General features: G+C 37.0%; 1 protein-coding gene across 2 annotated transcripts in view; it reads right to left on the bottom strand.

The window, feature by feature from the left end:
- Dcc (DCC netrin 1 receptor) overlaps positions 1-22744 on the bottom strand; it is a 1013564-nt gene that overhangs the window by 100256 nt on the left and 890564 nt on the right. For both annotated transcript variants that reach the window (XM_070029124.1, XM_070029123.1), the window contains exons 16-18: positions 15445-15540; positions 9320-9552; positions 4626-4764 (exon numbers count right to left, since the gene is read on the bottom strand). In XM_070029124.1, the coding sequence (XP_069885225.1) occupies positions 4626-4764; positions 9320-9552; positions 15445-15540 (468 nt within the window). The remainder of the gene's footprint in view (positions 1-4625; positions 4765-9319; positions 9553-15444; positions 15541-22744) is intronic.

Consider the following 22744-nt stretch of genomic DNA (forward strand, 5'->3'; position numbering starts at 1 on the left):
GATTTAGTTTATTATTTTTTGACTTAATTATAACAAGTACAAATAGAATATTGAAATAATTAAAGAAATTAAAAGACCTTTTTAAGTAGTCAGAATTTTTTATTCTTTCTTAGGTTAAAATTCAAGTAGATGCTTATTTAGAAAATACGATTTATGATTAGGTTGCTTTACTTAATCTGTTCTGGTATTCAAGAGAGGTAACTCTTCAGCTTTTGCCTTCAAAATACATGGAAGAGCTAGTTCTTCCAAAAACAGCATAACCAAATTACTTTGGGTGCTACATAAGTTCTTATCAATTGTAATGTTGGATAGTATTAATGGCTCTAATATTTTAAGGTCATTATATGAATCACACATGACCTTAGCATCAATCATCTCTACTACAATCAGCTGTAAGTCTCTGTCCTGCTGTAGGAACATGGTGGCTTGGGGGTGAGTAGAGGGAGACTGAGGTAGGAAAGGAGAAGCTATCGAGGTCATTATATGAATCACACATGACCTTAGCATCAATCATCTCTACTACAATCAGCTGTAAGTCTCTGTCCTGCTGTAGGAACATGGTGGCTTGGGGGTGAGTAGAGGGAGACTGAGGTAGGAAAGAAGAAGCTATCAATGAATGTGTCAAAGTTTCAGTTAGATGAAAGAATAAATTTAGTATCTATTATACTGAATGGTGACCTTAGTTCAGAATAATGTTCTGTGGTTTACAAAGTGTCAAATGAGTATAAAATTTTTTAACATTAAATGATTATTTTTAATGTAAGATGATCACTTTTGATGTTAAAAAATATAACTTGCTGGGCTGAGAAGGTGGCTCAGTGGTAGAGCGCTTGCCTTGCATGCCTGAGGCCCTGGGTTCGATTCCTCAGCACCACAGAAGCAAAAAGAAAAAAAAAGCCGGAAGAGGTGCTGTGGCTCAAGTGGTAGAGTGCTAGCCTTGAGCTGAAGAGCTGAGGGACAGAGCCCAGGCCCAGAGTTCAGGCCTCATGACCGGACCCCCCCCCCCAAAAAAAAATAATAACTTGCTGAAGTGAAAGCTAGATGTTCATCAGCTTGGCTGAGTTCTTCTACAACATGCACCTAGATCAAATCCATACACAGTGTCCCAAATATATGCGAGTACTTCTGTATTGACTGCCTGACTTATCCGAGATTCTATTTAAACCAATAGTAATAAATGCCACACCCTCTAGGATTTGTACTTCCTTTTCAAGCTTGATTTCCCATTGTCCCCCAAATACTGTGATCTAGTCAGCTTGAATCATTCATGTCTCTTGAATAAGTCTTTGTGACATCTGCTATTCATGCTGCTCTCTTCCTTTGAAAATCCCTGCAGCAGCAGGTAGGTACCTGATAAGCCACCTAGGCCATACCATTCTCTCCCTCCAACAGCCTCCCTTTATTCCTCAGAGAATTTGTTCTTCCATCCATTTGTTGTGATTTGCAACCTATCCCATTTTTTTTTACTGTTATTAAGAAATAAACGTTGCTTCAGGATTCTATCAAAATCTTTTTCTTCTTTTTGAATTATCATTCTCTTTTTTGGATTATTATTCTGTCAAGGATATAACCGGTATTGTCTTTACCTTTGATACAAAGTGCTAGCCTCAGGGCCTAGTGAAGATTATTAGAACCCTATTAGGACTGTGATGAGTAACTTGTTCAACTATATGAACCTTGCCCTCTGATATTTCTGGCTCTCAACCTATTTTTCTGCCCTTGAATTTCTTTAGTGAGTGCCTGAATGGATGATAACATTCAAGATTTAGAACATTTCTGCCATGGGGCTCATAGTAGGCTTTTGGTGTTTGGATTGCTAACAACACATCTGCTTCCTCCTCCTTAGAGAGATGCCCTGGGCTCTTTCCTTAAAGAGCAAGCATTCTGAGTCATACAAGCTTGATAGCAACATTTATTGAGAGTTAATGATCTCTTTTCTACTCTGTCTTTAGCTGTGTGATCTTTAGTTTAAGAGCTGTCACTAAGGTTCTCTCTTCTGAGAAGCTGAGTCTGGATTCAGGATGGAAAGCACAGAGTCAAAGTGATTGAAGTAAGGTAAAGACTAGGTCTAAGTAAGTCACCTTGTTCTTATTCTCACAGCCATCCTAGCACCTAGCCAGGTGGTCAGGGCTTCAAAGTCCTAGAGGTAAGACAAGCCTTCCTTTGAATTGTTTAGACCCAGAGAGGATAGGTAAATGTATCATGCTCTGTAGCCCCAGAGAAGTTCCAGCTCTCAGGTAATGAGTAAGCCTGAATTTCAAGAGGCAGAGGTAGAGATTTGGAAGATCAGTTATTGGACCTGTCAGTCCTGTGCCTTGAACTTGAGAGACTCTTGAGTTCCTGAGACCCTGGCCCCTCAATTGACCCTACTTTAGGGTCAGATCAGCGTAGACATCATCATGCCAGGCCTCCTGTGCTGTGTCCTGTCTCGTGGCTCTGATCTGGTCACCATGGTGTTCCACTCTAGCCTTCCATTAGGGTGGATCTGGGTTGTTGGTATCATTTTTCTCTTCTTTCTTTCCTCTCCTGCTCTCATAACTCAGTTTTCTAATAGTGTTAAGTGTATTCACGGGGCTGCAGGTCTTTGAGACAATAGTCTGCTTACAGATTCTGGCCTTTTACTAAAGACTTCCAATTTGACCTCTCAAAATGTGGCTTCTCTGTATCTGACTGACTGGATTCACCTTACAAAATGATCACAGCACCCTAAAACGGTGCACCCATATGTTTCTATTTCTAAAGCGGGCTGTTGGTCCTTTGTAAAACCTAATTATTTCAGGTATCCTTCCTGTTATTTTTTTTTTACCTAAGTGAATCAAAATAAAATAAAGGATTCATCATCTGTGTACCACATAAAGTATTTTCCTTCAACATTTGCCAGCCACTCTTAACTTGATCATAAGCCACCCAGCCTATGAAACTCCAGAGAGATTGTATGTTGTTGTAGAATTAGAACCCAACCCTAATATTCCTTCATTCACCCCCTTTCCTTCTTGCAGTTATAAAGACTGATGACATTTGTGAAGTATTTCCACTTCTCATCATCACTCTGGGATCTTATCCATATGCTATTTCCACCTATGTCCTGATCTTTATTTGATTTGAAAATCATCCTTTCTACTAACCACATTTCTGAGAGTTAATATCTTTGGCTCTGCATCATTGGTGTCTTTACAAGACCAGGCACATGATGATAGAACAATAAGGTACAATTACCAAGTCAGGTAAATAATACATATATGATATGCAAAAGGAAAAGGATATAAAGTTATACAACTAGAAAATTTTTATTGGGGAAAGGTAGAAAAATGTAAATTATTAGTAGAATCTTATCAACTGAGGTAGTCATTCAAAATAGAAAAAATAATATTTCAATAGAAATTCAGCCTACACAGAGAAGAGTTTCATTTAATTTTTAAAAATTTGTACACCTTTACTGTAGTTTAACTGATATGATACGAGACTATAACAGCAATGTAAAAGTATGCATTTTTCAGATGTGGAGATCTGTGACCTATAAATTAAATACATTCCATTTTTGTTATTATTATGAGCTCTATATTTATGATCCATAATAAATGGAGCAAGCAAACTTACAGTGATGTATATAGAGTGAATTATATCATCAGTAAATTGAATTATTTCAATTTGCATAATGGTTTTCTACTATGCTGCTCCATTTCCAAAGAATGAACAAGACCACCTGGAAAAGCCTTCCCATATCCAGCTGCCCTTGTTTAGGGTAAGTATCTATGAAACAACACTCTAAGGCAACGTTTTCTTCCATATCTGATTTCTCTCAAAACATCAAATATCTGTCATGAATATTTGCTGTTCAAAAACACAACTATTTTGAATAGAGATAAACAGGTGGATTTCTACTCTTTTGTTAAATATATTGAAGTGCAAATTCATATTAAGAGGCCATAACTTAACATTATAAAGGTTATATAGAATATATACTACAGGAATAAATCTCTAATGGAGCCAATGGTACATTTATATACATGAATGGTATATAAAAATTATATATAATATATGCAATATTTATATATTTAATATTGTATAATATATTATATATCACCTGCATATTATACACATACATTATATTAATATAATATATAATTACATATATACATATAGGTTATATACACAATATATATTATATACATATATTACACATATGTATTATATATAGTACATGTTATATATGATTATATATAATATATAATGTGTATGATTTAGATATACAATATATATTATGTTTATAAATTATTACATATATTATATATGTAATTATATTATGTAATATATAATCATACTTTAATCTGTCATGTAAAATTGCAAAATACATAAAATTGTAGTATGTAATGCACATTATATATTATGCCGTATATAATAATATAGAATACATATTACACATCATATATAATATATATAATAGATTATATATATCATTTAATCCATTGGAGACTCATTTTCTTTTTGAAAAAGAATTCTATTATCATGGATTATGAAATATGAAGGATGCACAGTTTTATGTGGGAGAAGATGTAGTTGGGAAGCTGCACTGTGTGTGTTTGAATGTCTGCAGAACCAGAAGTGTCCAGTCTTTCTTCACATACCTGCCTCATAGGTAGTGGCATGTGCTGTCATGCTCCACGTGCTTGACCTTCTGTTCTTTGTTACCATGACTGAAAACTCATACATCGTGTTTGGCTTCAGGCCTGTTGCTGTGTAGCTGAGTGATGTTGTGTCTTCTGACTATAACAGTAGGAAATAAGCACAAATGAACTTGATCAACTCAGTAAATAATCAAATCATGTAAACAGACTTCCACATAAGTCAGTGAAAAATGAATTTCAACACAGTCGCAGCATGGACTCTGCTTCTCTGTCAACTAGTTTCTATACACTGATTTTACATCTTCAATATGATTCATAAAATCAAGCATTATGTTCTTCAAAGAGGCAACTAGCTGATCAAATTTTCCTAAGTGATATAATAGCTGAACAGGACTAACTCCAGTTCAGTCTGCTAACTCCATTTCTGCAAGTTGTCTGCTCTGATCTAAACTTAAGTTTATTTGTAATTGAAATCTGGGGAGAGGGGATGGGGAGTTTAATAAATATGTTTTATGTAGATTATCACTATCATTTTCCACTGATAATGAAGGGAATTTATGAATTCTCTACTGCTTATCATGTTTCTAAAATATACAGATTTTAATTTTTCCATAGTCTATTTTGCTTTTAGAATAAAGATAAAAATAGGAGTTCTGTTCATTGTGATTTTCTTTCTTTGTACATACTTCATATTAAAGCACCATTTAAGGTTGGAATTTGATGCAATTGATCTAGAGAGGAACAACAAACTGAATAAATATTAAAGGATGCTATTGCTATAAAAATGATTCATTTTAAGCCTTCTGAATCCATCCTTGCCATTTACAAAAATTAAAGTTATTTTAGTAGAAAGTTAAATGATGTATCTTATATTTTTATTGCTTATGCAAACATCAACATGGTAATAATGTGAAAACACATTTGTCTCCTAGGCTAAAGCATATTTCCCATATGACCTGACAGATTTGAAACTATTTACCTCTCTTTTAAACACCTACTTACGGTTGCTATTTAGAACTTGGTTTTCTTCCAAAGTTAAATATTGACTTTTGCGTCTCTATTTATTGCATTTGTTGTATATCCTCACCACCACAGATATTTTATCTATCTCTCCCTTAATACTATAATATGGTAAATCTTTTTTATTCTACCGTGAATCTTTCTTAGGTTAGGTTATAACCATGAAAAACCCTATATTTTGTTATGACACGAAGTAAATATTTAACTGTACTAATAACATTTCCATATATGCCCATCCATCCTGTTAAACTCATGACCTCCAAAACATTTATCAGAAGAACTTCTTTAAAACAGCTGTAAAATATGGCTTCTATAAACATAAAAGCACTTTGTATCATCAAGAAATGGAATCCCACCAAACAAAACACAAAGTAGCTGGCTAGTAAGTGAAATCAAATATGCCCTGGGCTGTGATCACTTCTAATACCTGAGTCTTCTACCTGAAAGTAGGAGGGAAAATGAGGTATCACTGGCATTTAGGGTATCACTAAACAACATCACCTATAAGATTTGTACTCTATAGTTACCACAAAGTTAATCAGTTTGCTCTGGGAACGCACAGAACCATTAAGTCCAGTCATACCATGGGAAGTTATGGCCAGTTACTGGGGTTTTTTTTGGAACACATAATACTCACTAGCACTCTGACACTCCTCACCTGTAATAAACATGGTACTAATTTCAGCATTATTACGAATGGGAAATAAGTCATGTAAAATAGTTACAGGCCCAGTGTTAGTATTAAATAAATGTCAGCTGAAATGACTCACAAATTAACCAATGTTAGATGTCATTTGAGTTGTGAGTCAGATTTCCTATTGAGTTTCATCTTGAGGAAGAAGACTGAGTCTTGAACCACAGCGGACATTCTATACATTCCTATTATAGCTGGAGAGTTCTAGGAAACTATTAACGAATGTGGACATTCATATAAAACAGTATGAGAATACGTATTTCAATAGAAATGATAGAAATTCCTCCATTTAATTGGGGGGGGGCAAAATAGCTTTGGACAACTAAATATGAGTATCAGGATTGTGGCAACAATTATTTTTTTTGTAATTTGCTTATATGTCTTCCTGGTACACCAAATATATCCTTTCTTTTTCTACACTACTCAACATAACCTTCTTTTTCCTCTAAACCTCTTTATCTCAGGATGTAGGTATAGCATGGTGTGTGTGTGTGTGTGTGTGAATGTGTGTGTGTGATATGTATGTAAAGGATGTCATGTTAGTAACTGAAAGCCTTAGGGAAGATAATGGGAAAAGGAATAGTTAAAATCAAATCCTTTGGGGTTTGAGTCTCATTTTACAGGCATTCTTTATGAGGCTCAATATTCCATGTCTGCTGTACAAACTATTCAATTGAAATCATTTGCCTCAAGAAATCTTGGAGCTAAAACCATTCTTCAGAAAACAATCATTGTCTTTAGAACATTTCAGATTCTGGCAAAGTGTCCATAGCCATTCTGTGAAATGAATGAATCTACAAACCATAGCAATTATGAGTATAAAAATTTGAAAGTGGGGAAAGTCATCTTTGAAAAGTAAACTTAAAATTGGACAATCTATAAAGAGATATTTTTAACACTCTCATATGTTTCCTTGATTGTCCTTTCTGATGATGTTAGCTTTATTTATGACTGTGCTCCGTCTTAAAACTAGCACTGTAAGGAAATATATGGGGTACTTGCTACATATCTTATATCAGAGATACTATTTGGACTTGCCAGGAGATTTTTTTCCTGGTCTAACAGTTCAACACTATTAAAGAAAGCTGTTTGTTGAATGCTTTCAACTAAAATTTTATTTATGGGGAAATGTGAGTTTTATGTGATTTAAAATTGGAAAGACACTAGAATCTCTTCCAGCATGGCTACAGGAAGAAAGAAGCAGACTTAACAGAATTATCCATGGGATTTTGCTATATCTCTCTTGGGTTGGAGTCAGAAATTCCCAAAGGACATTTTCATCCCCCCTCCAAATCACTGCTGGCTTGAGGTTGGATTAAGGGAGATAGTATTTCAGTGGAAGGAACAGTGGAGAAAAGATCTAATTCTCCCTGAGAGCCACTCTATGGTAGGGGCAAAGAGTAGAGAGGAAAGCCGATGCTCTGAACTGAAGAGCTGGGGTTGAGCAGTAGGATCCCTTTGTTGTTGTACATTATTTACCTTCTTTCTTACTCCCAAAGCTTCCATTTTCCCTCCTAGGTATCCTCTTGCGAAGCATGAAGTTTGAAATGTGGGTTCATACATTAGGTCAGTTGACGAGCTTTAGTATTCTTTCAAATATGCCTATGCAAGTGAGTAGATAACTCATTCCAAAAATTATATGGAATATGTGAATTAAGATATCATGAACATGTTTTATTTCTATACAAATGAATTCTCTATGTCTTACAACTTTACTGATACAAAATGAGTAATCAATAATCACTTGTTGATCTGTTTGTTGTTGTTTACACTTCTGTTGTGTCTGTGCATGCTAAAGCTCTGTTTGGAAAGTAACATAATTATTCAGTTAATAACCCTTTGGTAGAGGTGCAGAGGTTGGACAGTAGAGACTTGAAATTGGCAAGGATAGTGTCTCAAATGTGTCCCCAAAGCACCTAGAGGCGTTGAGAGGTGGCTCAGGGATGAAGAAAGGGATATGGGCTGTTATAATTTGTATCATTAGCTCAAGTTTTCTTTACTGCAGGAAAGTGTTTTCAAAGGCAAACAAGGAAGTCAAGGTTAAAGAAAGTCAATGATATCAGGCTGTTGGTGACTAGTAATCCTCACTACTTAGAGTTGAGGATCAAGGTTTCAAGCCAGTCTGAGCAGGAAAGACTAAGAGACTCTTATCATTAATAATCACCAAAACAAACATTCAAATAAAACTGGATGGGGGGACCTGTGGCTGAAGAGGTACAGCAGTAGCTTTGAGCAAAATAGCCCAAGGATAGCACCCAGGCCCTGAGTGGCAAAGAAGAAAGAGAGAGAGAGAGAGAGAGAGAGAGAGAGAGAGAGAGAGAGAGAGAGAGAGAGAGAGAGAGAGAGAGAGAGAGAGAGAGAGAGAGAGAAAGAGAGAGAGAGAGAGAGAGAGAGAGAGAGAGAGAGAGAGAGAGAGAGAGCGCACAGGAAGGAAGGAAGGAGGGAAGGAAGGAACAAAGGAATGAAGAGAGAAAGGAAGATAGAGAAAGAGGGAGGGAGAGAAGAGTTAATGGCTTATGGAGATTTCTGAAGATGCTACAAAAAATACCTCCAACGTATCTATTCCCAGTTATATTTTCCTTGAGTCTGTGTCCCTGTGCTATTTATGGTGTCAATCTAGATTCCAAATTGAAGCAAAAATGCTAAAGTCAAGCTAGAAAATTGTTATCAGAGTCCTGTTAAGTACAAAGGAAAAGAAGCAATCTCCCATGCAGGATTGAAGTTATGGTGACAAACCCAGCCTCTGGTTGAATTCAAATATTGTTTTATAGCCTTTGATTGTTTTTTGCTCTGATAGTTGTTTCCTAAGATCTACTTGTTTGGAACTAATTTTAGATCATGAGTTATTAAAATGTTTTATTACCCCATGTAAAAAGCCCCAGTCATAGAGAAGTCGTGACAGTTCAGGACACTCCTGAAAAGAGCAGATCAAACACATGGCAGTTTATTTGAAACTTCATGCACTCAGCAAAACCGTCACCTTGTATTTGGCGCTCGCAGAAAAGCTGGTCCTCCATCGGACAGTGTAGAGTCGCATGTCAGATGTCTTCTGGTTCTTGGGGATGGAATTGTCGGCCCAGCTCACCCTGACAGCCTCGTGGGACAGAGCCACAGCCTGGACACCTACTGGTGGGAGCATGGGGGTGGACACATCTGGCACAGAGGTGGGGAAATCATCAAGCAAAGGATAATAGTCAACGGGGTCAGTGGGATCTGGGTTCCAAACCCGCCGAATAATGAAACAAACGAATACAAATGCAAACAAAGGCGTTAAAAAAGAAATAACCAGTGGTAACACATCACGATGGGTTAAAATGCATGGCAATAATGATGAAAAGGGAACACGAGAAGAACAGGGAAAAAATACAGTTAATTCCACCAGAAATATGTATTAGAAGCATTACTGTTATGCTACAAAATCAACAGTATTCGTCCACAGTCATTTCCTTATTTGGTTTAAATCCATTTGGCTGTCACTTCTGGTTGTATATTTTCAAAGCCCCCCTCCCCTTTGGAATGTTGTGCATTGCCTCTTAAAAGGCTTTGTATAATATTGATCAGTTTCATCACTTTTTATGATTTCAAATAACAACATAAAATGGTGTCTCTGATTTATTTCTTCCTGCCAAGAAAATAAATGTTGATTGAAATGCCAATGTTTCCATTTCTATTCCTTCTCTAGCTTGTCTGTGTTACTCCAGTGATCTCTTTATTGCCTAGAGCATATCTACATAAATATTGTTCAGGCAAGAAACAAACAAAGTATAAAGAGCAAAGAACCCCACCAATCTAGATTTGGGTAATTATTTCAGAAAACCAGAATAATGAAATATACCTGGTCACAGGAGTCAGTTCATATTTGATCATTCGTTTTTGAACTAGCAACTGCTAGAGCATAGTTTTCTTAGAGTATAATCCTTACAGAAAATATAGAAATATCCATATCACCCCTCCTCTTAACCAATACATAACTCACATTTTCATCTTTGCTGGCATTCCTATATTCACCGTGCTTGTTCTGACCTTTCAAGTTCAGTGCAAAGATTAAGCTATTGGATGAGACCACAAAATGAACTGCTTACATGCTGACAAGATCTTTTTTTCTATTTATTTATTTATTAGGGTCCATCCTGAGGCTTGAACTTAAGGCCTGTGCACTGTCCCAGAGCTCTTTTGCTCAAGGCTAGTTGTGTTCTACCACTGAAGTCACAAATCCACTTCTGGCTTGTATTTGGTGATTAATTCGAAATAAGAGTCAAACAGACTCTTGCCCAGGCTGGCTTCCAACATCCATTGTTAGATCTCAGCTTTCTGAGTAGCTAGGATTACAAGAGTCAGCCACCTGAACTTGACCTGAGGAGACTTTTCTCTGAGGTACAAACCTTTTTTGATCCACAATATAATGAGAACTTTGAGAATAATATATAGTTGAGAATAATAATAATAATGTTTTAAAACATGAACGTTTGCCCTAATGTCTTGTACTTCTTTTTCATGCTGGGAGATCATAATCTAAGAAGTTTACTTGGTGGCAGTGCTAATAGTCCACTGTTGAGTTACTTTTACTTAATGTGTTCCCATTAAAAATTAAGCTTCATATTATACAATGTGTATTCTCCCTCAAAACAATGGAGATGTGAGAGCAGAGCTCCCAGACTGAGAATAAGAGACAGATCCTGCTGCAATGTAGTGTTTTCAGCAGTGTACACATGGTTATTTATTTACTTTTAAACAGTCTAGTTGAGAGCCGAGTGGCTTCTGGCAGGTTCTAATTACTTCACTTGGTCCCCTGCTTTCAAATTCCTATCCTATCCCCTATTTGCCATTTTGCCTTCTAGTGAATTATTTAGTGCGTTACTTCTCTGGGGTCTTTGGAGCTATCTGTAAAACTGAGAAGCAAAACAGAACAAAAGGTAGGAGAGAGAGAAAGAGAGAGAGAAAGAGAGAGAATGTTTAAAATTTTCATGGCAGAGCCCAGGCTTTCTGTATTTCCTTTGATGTCTCTTTTTATTAAGGGTTGCTTTACACCCAAATAGATTTATGAAAGGAATGAGGGAAGAAAAACCCTGAGCCTTCACAACGTTCAGAGTCATTCATCAGGTTTGTGCAGCAGTACAAGATTTGTTTTTCTTTTTGCTAAACCAAAGCCAGTATTGACTCACTTGCTTCTATTCTCAGCTGACTATAGGAATTTAAATCCCATGGAAGGAGTCTTAAGTTTCTTGTGCTTAGGGCTACAATCTCTTGATTGCTTATCTGAATTGAGTTAGCAAACATGTTAACTTTATGCTCTCTGGATGACATGTAGAGACCCTTCTACATTTTTTTTCTGATTTACTTTATTGTTGTTTTAGAAGTGCTATACAGTAGGGTTTCCTTTATATACATCAGGTAATAAGTACATTTCCTTTCACATAGTATCCTCTGTTTCCTCATTCTCATTCCCTTCCTCCTCAGTTAGATTGGCCAATGGTTTGAATTCTGACAACAACAAATGCTGGCAGGGATGTGGGGGAAAAGGAACCCTAGTGCACTGCTGGTGGGAATGTAAACTAGCACAATCACTCTGGAAAGCAGCCTGGAGGTTCCTCCAAAGTAAACATAGATCTTCCCTATGTATGACCCAGTCATACCACTCCTAGGCATCTACCCTAAGCATCATGAACTAGGACCCTTCTACTTTTGATTTTACAACAGCAAAATATGTGTGATGAATGTTACTGAGTTCCTTGGAGTCACTTGCAGAATGTGTCTTCAAATTCCCACCAATCTGTCCTATTGATAGCTTGCTATAGGCTTTCATAATCCAGGTATTACTTTCCTTCCTCCTTTGAAGAAGATAAGATTTTCATACTTATCTTGTCATTTTACTCAGTACCTCTTGTGCAGTTGCTTTGTCTAATACAATAACCACTAGCATTTTAATTCAATAAATAAACATTATTTTAAAAGTATTTCTTTCATTGTCTTAGGCAATTTTAAGTACTGAATGCTTACAAGAATCTGGGATCTACAATACTGAATAGAGCAGATATGCAGCATTTCCGACATAGAAGCATTCCAGAGGCTAGCAAGCATGACAGATTATATTTATTGCAAATGTCTTTTTTCTCTTTGGTCAGAAGTTGCTTGAGTAACTAATTTTAAAAGTTCTTTGTTTTTAGGTTCTTTTTTCTTTCTCCTATTGGGTACCTTATATGAGATAGATAGATAGACAGACAGACAGAAAGACAGATAGATAGATGATAAGTATATATATTATTACATCTGTCCATATATAGCCTCAAATCTTTTGTTAAGCAAGAAACTTATTCTCAGGACATGTTTTAGTAAAATCTCATGAATTTTCAGGCATTATATTTAAATTCAAAAGAAACTTAATAACAAAATTTTGCATCTGATTTGTCCTTCATTTAAACAATGATAAAAACAATGGAACATAAACAAATTCATACAACCTACTCATTCTCTCTTTGATATTTATTTGCCTTCTGGCCTTCTAGAAATTTATAACATATTGTTATCACAAGAAGGAATAAAAAGCTTTACAGAAAACAACTTAAACTCTTCTGGCGCATGGCCAAGGAACTTCCTCCAACAGGTAGAGTACTGAGATGACTTGTCTGGATAAAAGACTCCAAAATCTATCAGCACATGAATTTAGGAAGCTCTAGAGCCTGGTGCTTACTTTAGCTCAATGCTTTTATTGTCTCTGATCTATTTGGTGTTTATTTTATACCGGCAGTTTTCCAAGACTGCTCATGGGAATATTTTGCAGGAGCTCAAAAACAGAGATTGTCTTTTACGTGTCCCTATGACACATTTCTCGACAGATTTTCTTCCAGAACCTTAACCTTTGGTTTCATTTATTTGTCCTATGTTCTCTACAATGTTTAGAAACATAATAAAATAATTTTTTAATATCCAAAAAAGTCTTTTCTTTCTTTTTGGAATGGACTGGCTAGATATAATTCTTTCCGTATCTATTACTGGTTTTTCTTTAATAAGAAAGCTTCTTATACACTTTCCAGCTTTGGTATCATTTGATTTCTCTCATCCATGAGGATGAGACTCATATTATGAAAATAAAACCAAGCTTTTATGGATCACTGGTCTTCAGAAACTATTCTGAGAATGCCAGATGCAGAGAATTAAAGAGTGACAACAAATGTCACAGTGAAAGAAGTCGATAATACTAGTCCTGGTTCTTCCTGAGTGACTTATCTTCAATTCATTTGAACTCTACAACATTTATTTTTATTGGTTTGTGCTGAATGACTAATATGTAGGTATAGATATACATATATATTTATGTTTATATATACATATATATATATATATTCTGGTACTAAGGCTTCAACTCAGGAGCTCACATTCTTGGACTTAAGGCTGCTGCTCTACCACTTGAGCCATACCTCTCTACTTCTGGTGGTTTGCTGGTTATTTGAAAAGAACTGTCTCAAGAATCTGTTTGTTCTGACTGGCTCCAAACCACAATTCTCCACAATTCTCAGATCTCAGCCTTCTGAGTAGCTATAGGCATGAACCTCCAGGGTCTGGCTGGAAAACTGTTTATTTGTCAGTTCAGTGGTCCATACGGCCTTTAAGTTTGTTAGAAGAACAAGAGGGTTGGAAGTCTGGTCTTAGTATGATTTGGTATGACCTGATCATGGATCAAGGTCACTATGTGAATGCACATCTCCTTGAGGCTTTTACCCGAGACAGGAGACAGGCACCTTATGGGAGTTACAGGAATCTGCCCTCCCAGAGATCTCAGTTCTTGTAGAGCAAGATAATGAAGGGGAAGTAATCATTCCAAGCACCTGTCCACCAAACTGTATATCACAATCCTAGACCTCTGTTTGAATGTCTGAAGATAACACATTTGTTAGAAAATATTCTCTAAGGCAAGGTGCATTATTTACCCTATTTTGAGGAGTCAGGAGCCATCTTGATGACATAATACTATATTTTTATCTCCACATAGATGAAAATAAAACATCCTCTCCTGCCCTATATTTTGCATCTGATTCTGGGCAGGTATCAACATTTGAAACCCAGCATCAACGGTTCCAAGAGTCCAAAACAATAACTTTATCTTATAAGAAAATCTGGCTGAAATGAATAAAATGCTGGTATTTTTTGGAAATCATAGCATCATACCTGCAAATGTGTACAAGTATTTTTCTTATGACATGTTTATAAATGGAGCTTGTGGATTTGGAAAACAAATTTTTTGGAGGTCACGAAAGTCCCAGAATCTCACTATTTTCGTTCTAACCATTTATTACTACTGATCTGGACTTTATATTTCAGTCATTTTTCACGCTCTCTGATCAGCCTGCCATGGAAACTACAGCTTACTATCTCAGATCCTTCATTCTCATTAAGCAAAAACAGATGACAATTTAATGAGATCTGAAGATGTGAGTGTAAGAAGAGATGGCTTGAAGTATTAAAAGAAGAGCCAAACTTCTTGACTTTTACTTCCATGCTTTACACTTAAGTCTGAGGGGCAGGGTGACAGTCAAGTGCCTTTCCAGGAGCTCTGAACAAACTGATAGTTTTGTTACTAAGGCTGTTTTTGAGTAAGCACAGGCTTATTAACAAATGCCTCCATATGTCTGTGAGCTCACCTATTACCCATCCTATTTATATTGTGTTCTTATTGGCTGCTTTTACAGTCCAACTCATAAAACCCTTACTGCAGGTGAATCATATAAGTCTAGGGACCTGGCACAGAGAAGCTTGTGTCCATGTGGGCATCTGATTGCCTCTGATCAGGGACTTTCTTGCCTCAGTGGTACTACAGAGCTACTAAGATGACAGTGGAAGAGAGGTCTACATTGTCTCAGCACTCCTTCTATTTCATTTTGAGGGGGGGAAAAGAAATAAGTCAGTGTTATGTGCATACAAGTGTTTGTAGAAAGACATGAACACCCATAAACGCATATACTGCTCAGAACACTCAGAAAATGTACATATTCATTTTAAGGGCTTTTTTTCTTCTTTGTTCCTACTTGGTTTTATTTTGCTTCAGTTTGTCAGTATTAGCCCAAATCCAACCCCTGATTTGTGAGAAGTGCATGGAAGAGTTTCTCTTACCTGTTATGGACCGGGTGGTGGCACTTTCGTAGAGGGGAACGCCTTCCCCTGCATTGTTAAAAGCTTTTAGGGAGATTACATAATGGGAGCTTGACTCTAGAGAAGAACAGAAACAAGTTGAAAATGTTGATTTATTCCGTGCTCTAAAATACTCAGGGTAAACATTTTCCTGAAAACAATCTTAGAATAACCAATTAAGAAAATTGTTGTTTAGAAATGAGTGGATTCTGAGAAGACTATGTGGCCATTAGATTTTTTAAAATCACTTTTGATTCTCCATATGAAAAATGAATTAAAGAACTGGATATTAAACCTGAATAACTAGACACGAAGGTCTAGATATAAATTAGATACTAAAAGTGTTGAAACCAAAGGCATTTCAAGTAATAATAAAAACATAGGAGGAGATACATCTTCAAATCCTAAAATCGAAGTAGAGGTATACAAGCACCCAACAGCCTTATGACAGTGTGTTATCTACGTTGATGTTTTATTTCCTATTTTTTTTTAAAGACAAGCATTTAGTTAGGAATAAGGATAACCCTAAAGCACCTGTCATGTAATGCCTGAAAACACTGCTGGTTAAATGGAAAGGCAGAAACACAAACTTGAAAATGACTTGCAAACTCTCCTTTCCAGGATAGCACCTACCCTGGATACAAAAGCAAGAGTTCATAGAGATCCCTTTGATCTATTGTTAGTTTAATCCCAGGAAAAGAAACTTGGTGGATTTAGAAGAGGTGTTTGAGCAACAGGAAGTTCAGGGTAAAAAAACTGATCATTTGCTCAGGAAAAATTCCTTACAAACTTAAACCTAGGACCAGATAAAATAAGACAAGTGCACAAAATGGATGAAAGTAGATGAAATACATGAGAAAAATAGATTAAAATTTGAATTTGCTATTCCCAAATGAACTGTTAGATATGAAACAGATACATGAATCACAATTAGAAAAACTAAAATTGAAATGACATAAATCAAGGAAGAATTAATATGCAAAAGAAATAAAAGTAACCAACCAACAAAATAAACACAGTAAGTAGAAAACAAAGAAATAAAAAATAAGGATTTGGGGATATATATATATATATATCCCCAAATCCATATATATATATATATATATATATATATATATATATATATATATTAAAGTGAATAATAAAGACCTAACATACAGGTAGTCAGAGTCCTTGGAGACAAAAACCAGGAAGGAGAATAAATACTAAAAATATTCCTTTTTCTGATATACATGTTTTGACATGTGGATAAAAATAGTATCTGACATCTGGAGGAATTAGATCATTATCGGGAATTTTGACACCAACATTTTATGTCAGAAGGATTTACAGTAATTCATTTCAGATCTTCTAGATAAAAAATATAATTTAAGGATTTCATAGTCAACAAAAGTTAACAGTACACATAATGCATGGGGCAATCAAACTGCAATTTACTTGCAAGTAATCATATAATAGTGTTCCCCTGACACCCAGAACTTCGGAAAAAAAAAACCAAAAAACGTGCTTTAGGCATCCAAGATAAGTAGAGGATCCACTGGTCTAATGTCTAACTGGTGAATGATTAGTTGTATGAACTACAGCTAAGGGAGGGTTAGAAGAGAGATTTTATTTTGCAACAGGTGGCCATATAAAACAGCAACAAACTGCAATGGTAAAGCAGATTTGAGGGAAAATAGGGACAGTGAATACAAACAAATGCTCCAATAATTTATCATTGATAACAATACCACAACCATTTGCACACTGGTACTACTATGATAAGAGTCAACCTGAGAAATTCTAATTCTAGTAGCCCTTGTGTCCTTGAGACCTAGGCTTGTGATGTGCAATGGAAGGGCATAAAGATGGATTGCAAAAGAAGTAGAGTCCTCAAATTGATTTGGATGCAGTTCAAATGGCAGTGGTATGCTATCTCTGTTGTGGTTCTCCAGAAATGGAGGAACCAACAGTACAAAGCACTATTAGCATGCTGCGGACTTCAGGTCTGAGGCAAGTATTTCCAACTGGAAAGGACACAGGTTTCTTGCAGAACTGGTAAAGCCCAAAATAGGAAATATGCTGATTGAGCCGGAACATGTTGACATACTAAAAAGGGAGCGAACAGGGCTGAGAAGATGGCTTAGTGGTAGAGTGCTGGCCTTGCATTCATGAAGCCCTGGGTTCAATGCTCAGTACCACATACACAGAAAAAGCCGGAAGTGGCACTGTGGCTCAAGGGGTAGAGTGCTAGCCTTGAGCAATAGAAGCTCAGAGACAGTGCCCAGGCGCTGAGTTCAAGCCCCAGGACTTGGGGGGGGGGGAAGAGAGGGGAAGAGCCAAAGACTGTATCAGGACAAGGGAATCCAGAGGTCCGTTTAAGGAGTGTTCCCTTGGTGAGGAACTAGGCCAGTCTGTGCAGGGATAACGATAAGAGTTTCGATGAACTGAAGCCAAACGTGTGGAATCATACAGGTAACTATTGACTAATAAGAGTCATGTCTGAGGTTGACAAAGAACCAAATTATTATTTGGAAAACCTGTGAGGAATTGATCACTTACCATATCTTTCCTAAGTAAGCTTTATCCTATAACTCCATAGTATAAACAGTTTTCTTAAGCTTTATTTTAACAGAAATTAAGTGATAGAATTGAATAATTGCTGTTTTGCAGCCCACCCAGTGAATGTATGGATACAGGCAGTAAACATTCATAACTGCTAAGATAAACCTAGAGAAAAAATAAACACTAAGAATCCCCTGACAAAAGATCATATTATCCTCCTTACAACTGTCAAAAGGGTCCAAGCTACTTAGTTCGATCATTGGTCTGGATAATTGTTTATAGGAAAGAGAACAAAGAAACACAACACGTTCAAAGTTATCATTGCTTACTAAGCTATACATCCCACACATATGGCTTTCTGAATCTGGATTTTTTTATCAGACCCTAAAGCCAAAATGTGAGATAAAACATAAGAAGATAAGATAAATGTAAGAAAAACATAAAATCAGTTTATAATTCATGTAGGCAAATGACTGCCATGCAATGATTGTTTTCTCTTTCCATAAGAGAATATATATTTCAGTTTATGTTGGCAAACTAGCTAGTAGGAAAGTAACAAATCAACAGAGAACAAATGCTCTTCTTCAACATCCAAGAGTATTTGTAAAAGGTGGACCTTTATTATCAAGTTAGTAACTTAACTCTGAGGAGGGGATAAGTGGGAAAAAACAACATGAAATTAATAATAGATATGAATGGTATAACTTATGAATGTTATATTAACTCAGAGCAGACTCCTGAAAAATAAGTAAGGGACAGCGTCATGAAAACTTTTCAGCTGATGTAGAGCTAGAACCAGGGTTTTTGGAGTAAGGCAGGTTTTACGGTTAGAGGATGGTAGGATGAAAAAAAAAAGCTCAGCAAAGGGGAAATGATGAAAAATCCATACAGGCAGGCCAGCAAAACACTTCTCTACCAGGATGGATCTCCTTTTTAGTTATTACAGTAGAAACTAAATCTGATTTCAAACATATGATTCATCTACACAATGGCAATATAAACATTTATATTAGGTTTGAATCTAATCATATATGAAATTGCTTTTTTGTGGTTCAATTCCATTTGGTTGAACCTCATACATCTATGTGTTTGCATTACCTAGGTATTTACAAAGGGAGCAAGAATGAGCTCAGGAACAGCAAACTCATGCTGAGGAGTTATTTTTAGTCTAGCTTTTGAGGCAAGAGAATGAGAAATCTGCCCCCCAGTTAATGAGGACAAAGGCTCCACCTGGGGGAGCCACTATTTAGAAGTCTAAGACACTACTGGCATAAGGAGGTGAGTCTCAGATTCTTTGCACATCTAGAATTTATGTGAAATCCACATTCACTGTTGGCGGAGATCTTAAATAAACAAATGTGTGATGGTCAAAGAAAAATACTTGGATTGAACTTAAGGGTGCTATGGATGGGACTTTTTGTGGCCTTGAAGATTTTGTTATAGTATGTTGAAGCTGATGAATCCAAGCCTGTGGCCATTGGTAGATAACCTTGGAGAGATTCCTACACATACCACCATATGTAAATATGTATATACTCATGGAAAAGTAGGAAATGGGATCTGGTCTTCTCCAAGATGTCCACCGTAAGAGCAATAGCCCCCAGTTTAAAACTTCATATTATGTGGCAAAAAAGATGGATGCACATTGATAATGAAATGGATCTTCATTTGCACAAAGACATTGAGTATCCCTGTTTTACATCTACATAGCTAATTTTCACAGGAATTCTGAGTTACGAGTAGTCATCTGGATAGGTCTTCTGGCTTCTGACTCCATGTTAGAGGTCAGTACTTTAGGTACGTGGGCAGTGTGGTCCAGGGACATAGTGTTCCTGCCTCCACCTCCCACCTGCCTCACCCCTCTCTGAATAACAGACTCTGAGAAAGATCCCCTTGCGTTACTAGATTCTTACCCTCTACTCTTTGGAAGGGCATATCATTTTTCATTTAAAAAGTAAAAGGTATATTTAACAATTAGAAAGTATCAGAACATGCTGGGCATGAGTGGCTCAAACTTATAATCCTAGCTACTCAGGAAGCTGAGAGCTGAGGATTGCAGGTCAAAGCCAGCCCGGGCAGGTATGTCCATGAGACTCTTATCTCCAGTAAACTACTAAAAAAAAAGCCAGAAGTGGAGCTGTGGCTCAAGTGTTACAGTTCTAACCTTCAGCAAAAAAGCGTAGGGATAGCACCCATGATTGGCAGGTGCGCATGTGCATGTGTACACAAACACACACACACACACACACACACACACACACACACACACACACACACACACTAAAGTCCTTTCACTGTTTTATTTTCACTGCACAGCAGCAGGATGCTGGTGCTGGTAATCCTAGCTACTCAGGAGACTAGGATCTGAGAACCTTGATTCAAAGCCAGCCCAGGCACAAAAGTCTGTGTGGCTCTACTCCCACTTGGCTATCACAGACCAGGAAGTGGATATAGCTTAAGTAGTAGAGTATCAGCATTGATCAGCCAAAGAAAAGTGCCCAGGAACCCTGAGCAAAAGCCCCCAGTACTGGGGCAAAAAGTCTGGAGGGTAACATGTGCAGTACAGGGGTGAGGAAGAAAAGTCCCATAAATCATTTGGCATAAGGTGAGACAGGTTGGTTTGATCTCTCCACCAGCCTGTGGTCTCTTTTCCTTTATTGAATTTTTTTGCATGTTATAAATATGCAAATGACCTGTAATGGAGTGTGCTCCACCCCTAAAATGTGCTACCATATGCTAGCTGTTGGCGAATGAATTAATGTAGTCACCACAATTCTACAAATTCAGCTATATTATGCACACCTCAGAGATGTTCCCTCTTAAATGATAGATTATGACCAGAAACACAATGAATCAAAGAAGGTTGGACAAATGGGATTGCATAAAACTGCAGAGCTTCAGCATGGCAAAGGATATAGCTAGCAAGATCAATAGAAAGCCCACAGATTGGGAGAAGATCTTCACTAGCCATACATAATTAGAACTCCAAAAATTAAATCCCCCAACAACAAATCCTCAAACAACCACCTTCTCTGAAGAAGAAATAAGAATGGCAAATAGACACATGAAGAAATGCTCAACCCCTCTAGCCATAAAAGAAATGCAAATCAAAACAACACTGAGATTCCACCTCACCCCAGTTAGAATGGCTATAATCAAGAAACGAACAACAATAGATGCTGGAGGGGATGTGGCCAAAAGGGAACCCTACTGCATTGTTGGTAGGAGTGTAAACTTGTTTAGCCACTTTGGAAAGTAGTATGGAGGTTACTTAAAAGACTCCACATAGAGCTCCCCTATGACCCAGCGATCATCCCACTTTGGGGCATTTATCCAAACATTCATAAACAAGGCCATACTGAAGCTACCAGAACAACGATGTTTAATGCAGCATTATTTACCATAGCTAAGATATGGAACCAAACCAGTTGCCCCTCAGTAGATGAATGGATCAAGAAAATGTGTTACACACACACACACACACACACACACACACACACACACACACACACACACACACACACTGGAATTTTATGCCTCCATCAGAAAGAATGACATCACCCCATTTGTTAGAAAATGGAAGACTTGGAAAAAATTATATTAAGTGAAGTAAGCCAGGCCCAAAGAAACATAGGTCCCATGGTTTCCCTTATTTTCAATAACTAGTATATGTCTAGGACAAGCAGAAGAGGTCAAAAGCTATGTACAAATGACCATAAAAGATGATGCTAAGTGAAATGAATCCCAATATAGGAACACAAGTGGTTTTTTATCTTCCTTGCTATTGTTTTTAATGTATTTATAATGTACTGTGTGATTTTTTGTTTCTTTTGTATGTTCTTCCCTCATGGTATAACCCCTGTTGTCACTGTATTTGATTCAGATGCTCTGTATATTGTCGAAACATTTTTCTAATTTGGGGAGGGGAAGGGAAATAACAAAATGCAGAAACAAAGATACAGGATGACCAATTGTTGTTGAAAATGAACTTTATAACTTTGATGCGAGGGTGGGGGAGAGGGGAGGGGAGAGATGGTAGGGGAAAAACAAAGGAGGAGGTAGCAATGCTTGATAGGAAATGTACTTGCTCATGTAACTGTAACCCCTCTCTGCAGTATGTTTACAATCAAAAGCATATATTACAAAAATAATAGAGCGTGATCACGGGCTCCTGGGAGAACACACAGATGTGCAATGCACTTGTAACTGGCCTGAGGACAGCCCATAGAGCTAGGGGAAGTCCTGGACATGTCTTGGTTCAATATTTTCTTATTGTTAGTAATTTGAGGCTCCAGGGATGTTCACGGATGTTTCTAAAGTAACACAGAATAATAAAAGCAAAACAAGTAAAGAGACAGGCCTCTCCAAGGAGCTTGCTCATCTGTTCTTCAAAATCCACCTGCTCCCTGACAGCTTTTGGATTCCTTCTGGACTTTGCGTTATACTTTGGTTAATCCTTACTCTGGACCATCTACAGAAACAAAAGAACTTTCTTTTCTTAGTGAGCTTGATCCTATACTAAATCTAACTAAACAACAGAATTAAAATAGCAATTATTTACTGGGTAAATGGAAACAGGGCTGCCTTCATTTGATCAGTTTTTTTTGGGGGGTGGAGGTTGGTGTCTAGCATAGCTGCAACTTCTTTGACACTATCTTGAGGAGGAAGATTTCTTTGAGAACATCTTCACAAAGGTATGTAATTTGTGGATCTGCCACTAGAGGGCAATGTGGAACTG

This window comes from Dipodomys merriami, unplaced genomic scaffold (assembly GCF_024711535.1).
Source record: "Dipodomys merriami isolate MVZ:Mamm:240054 unplaced genomic scaffold, mDipMer1.0.p SCAF_2, whole genome shotgun sequence".
Taxonomy (NCBI): Eukaryota; Metazoa; Chordata; class Mammalia; order Rodentia; family Heteromyidae; genus Dipodomys; species Dipodomys merriami.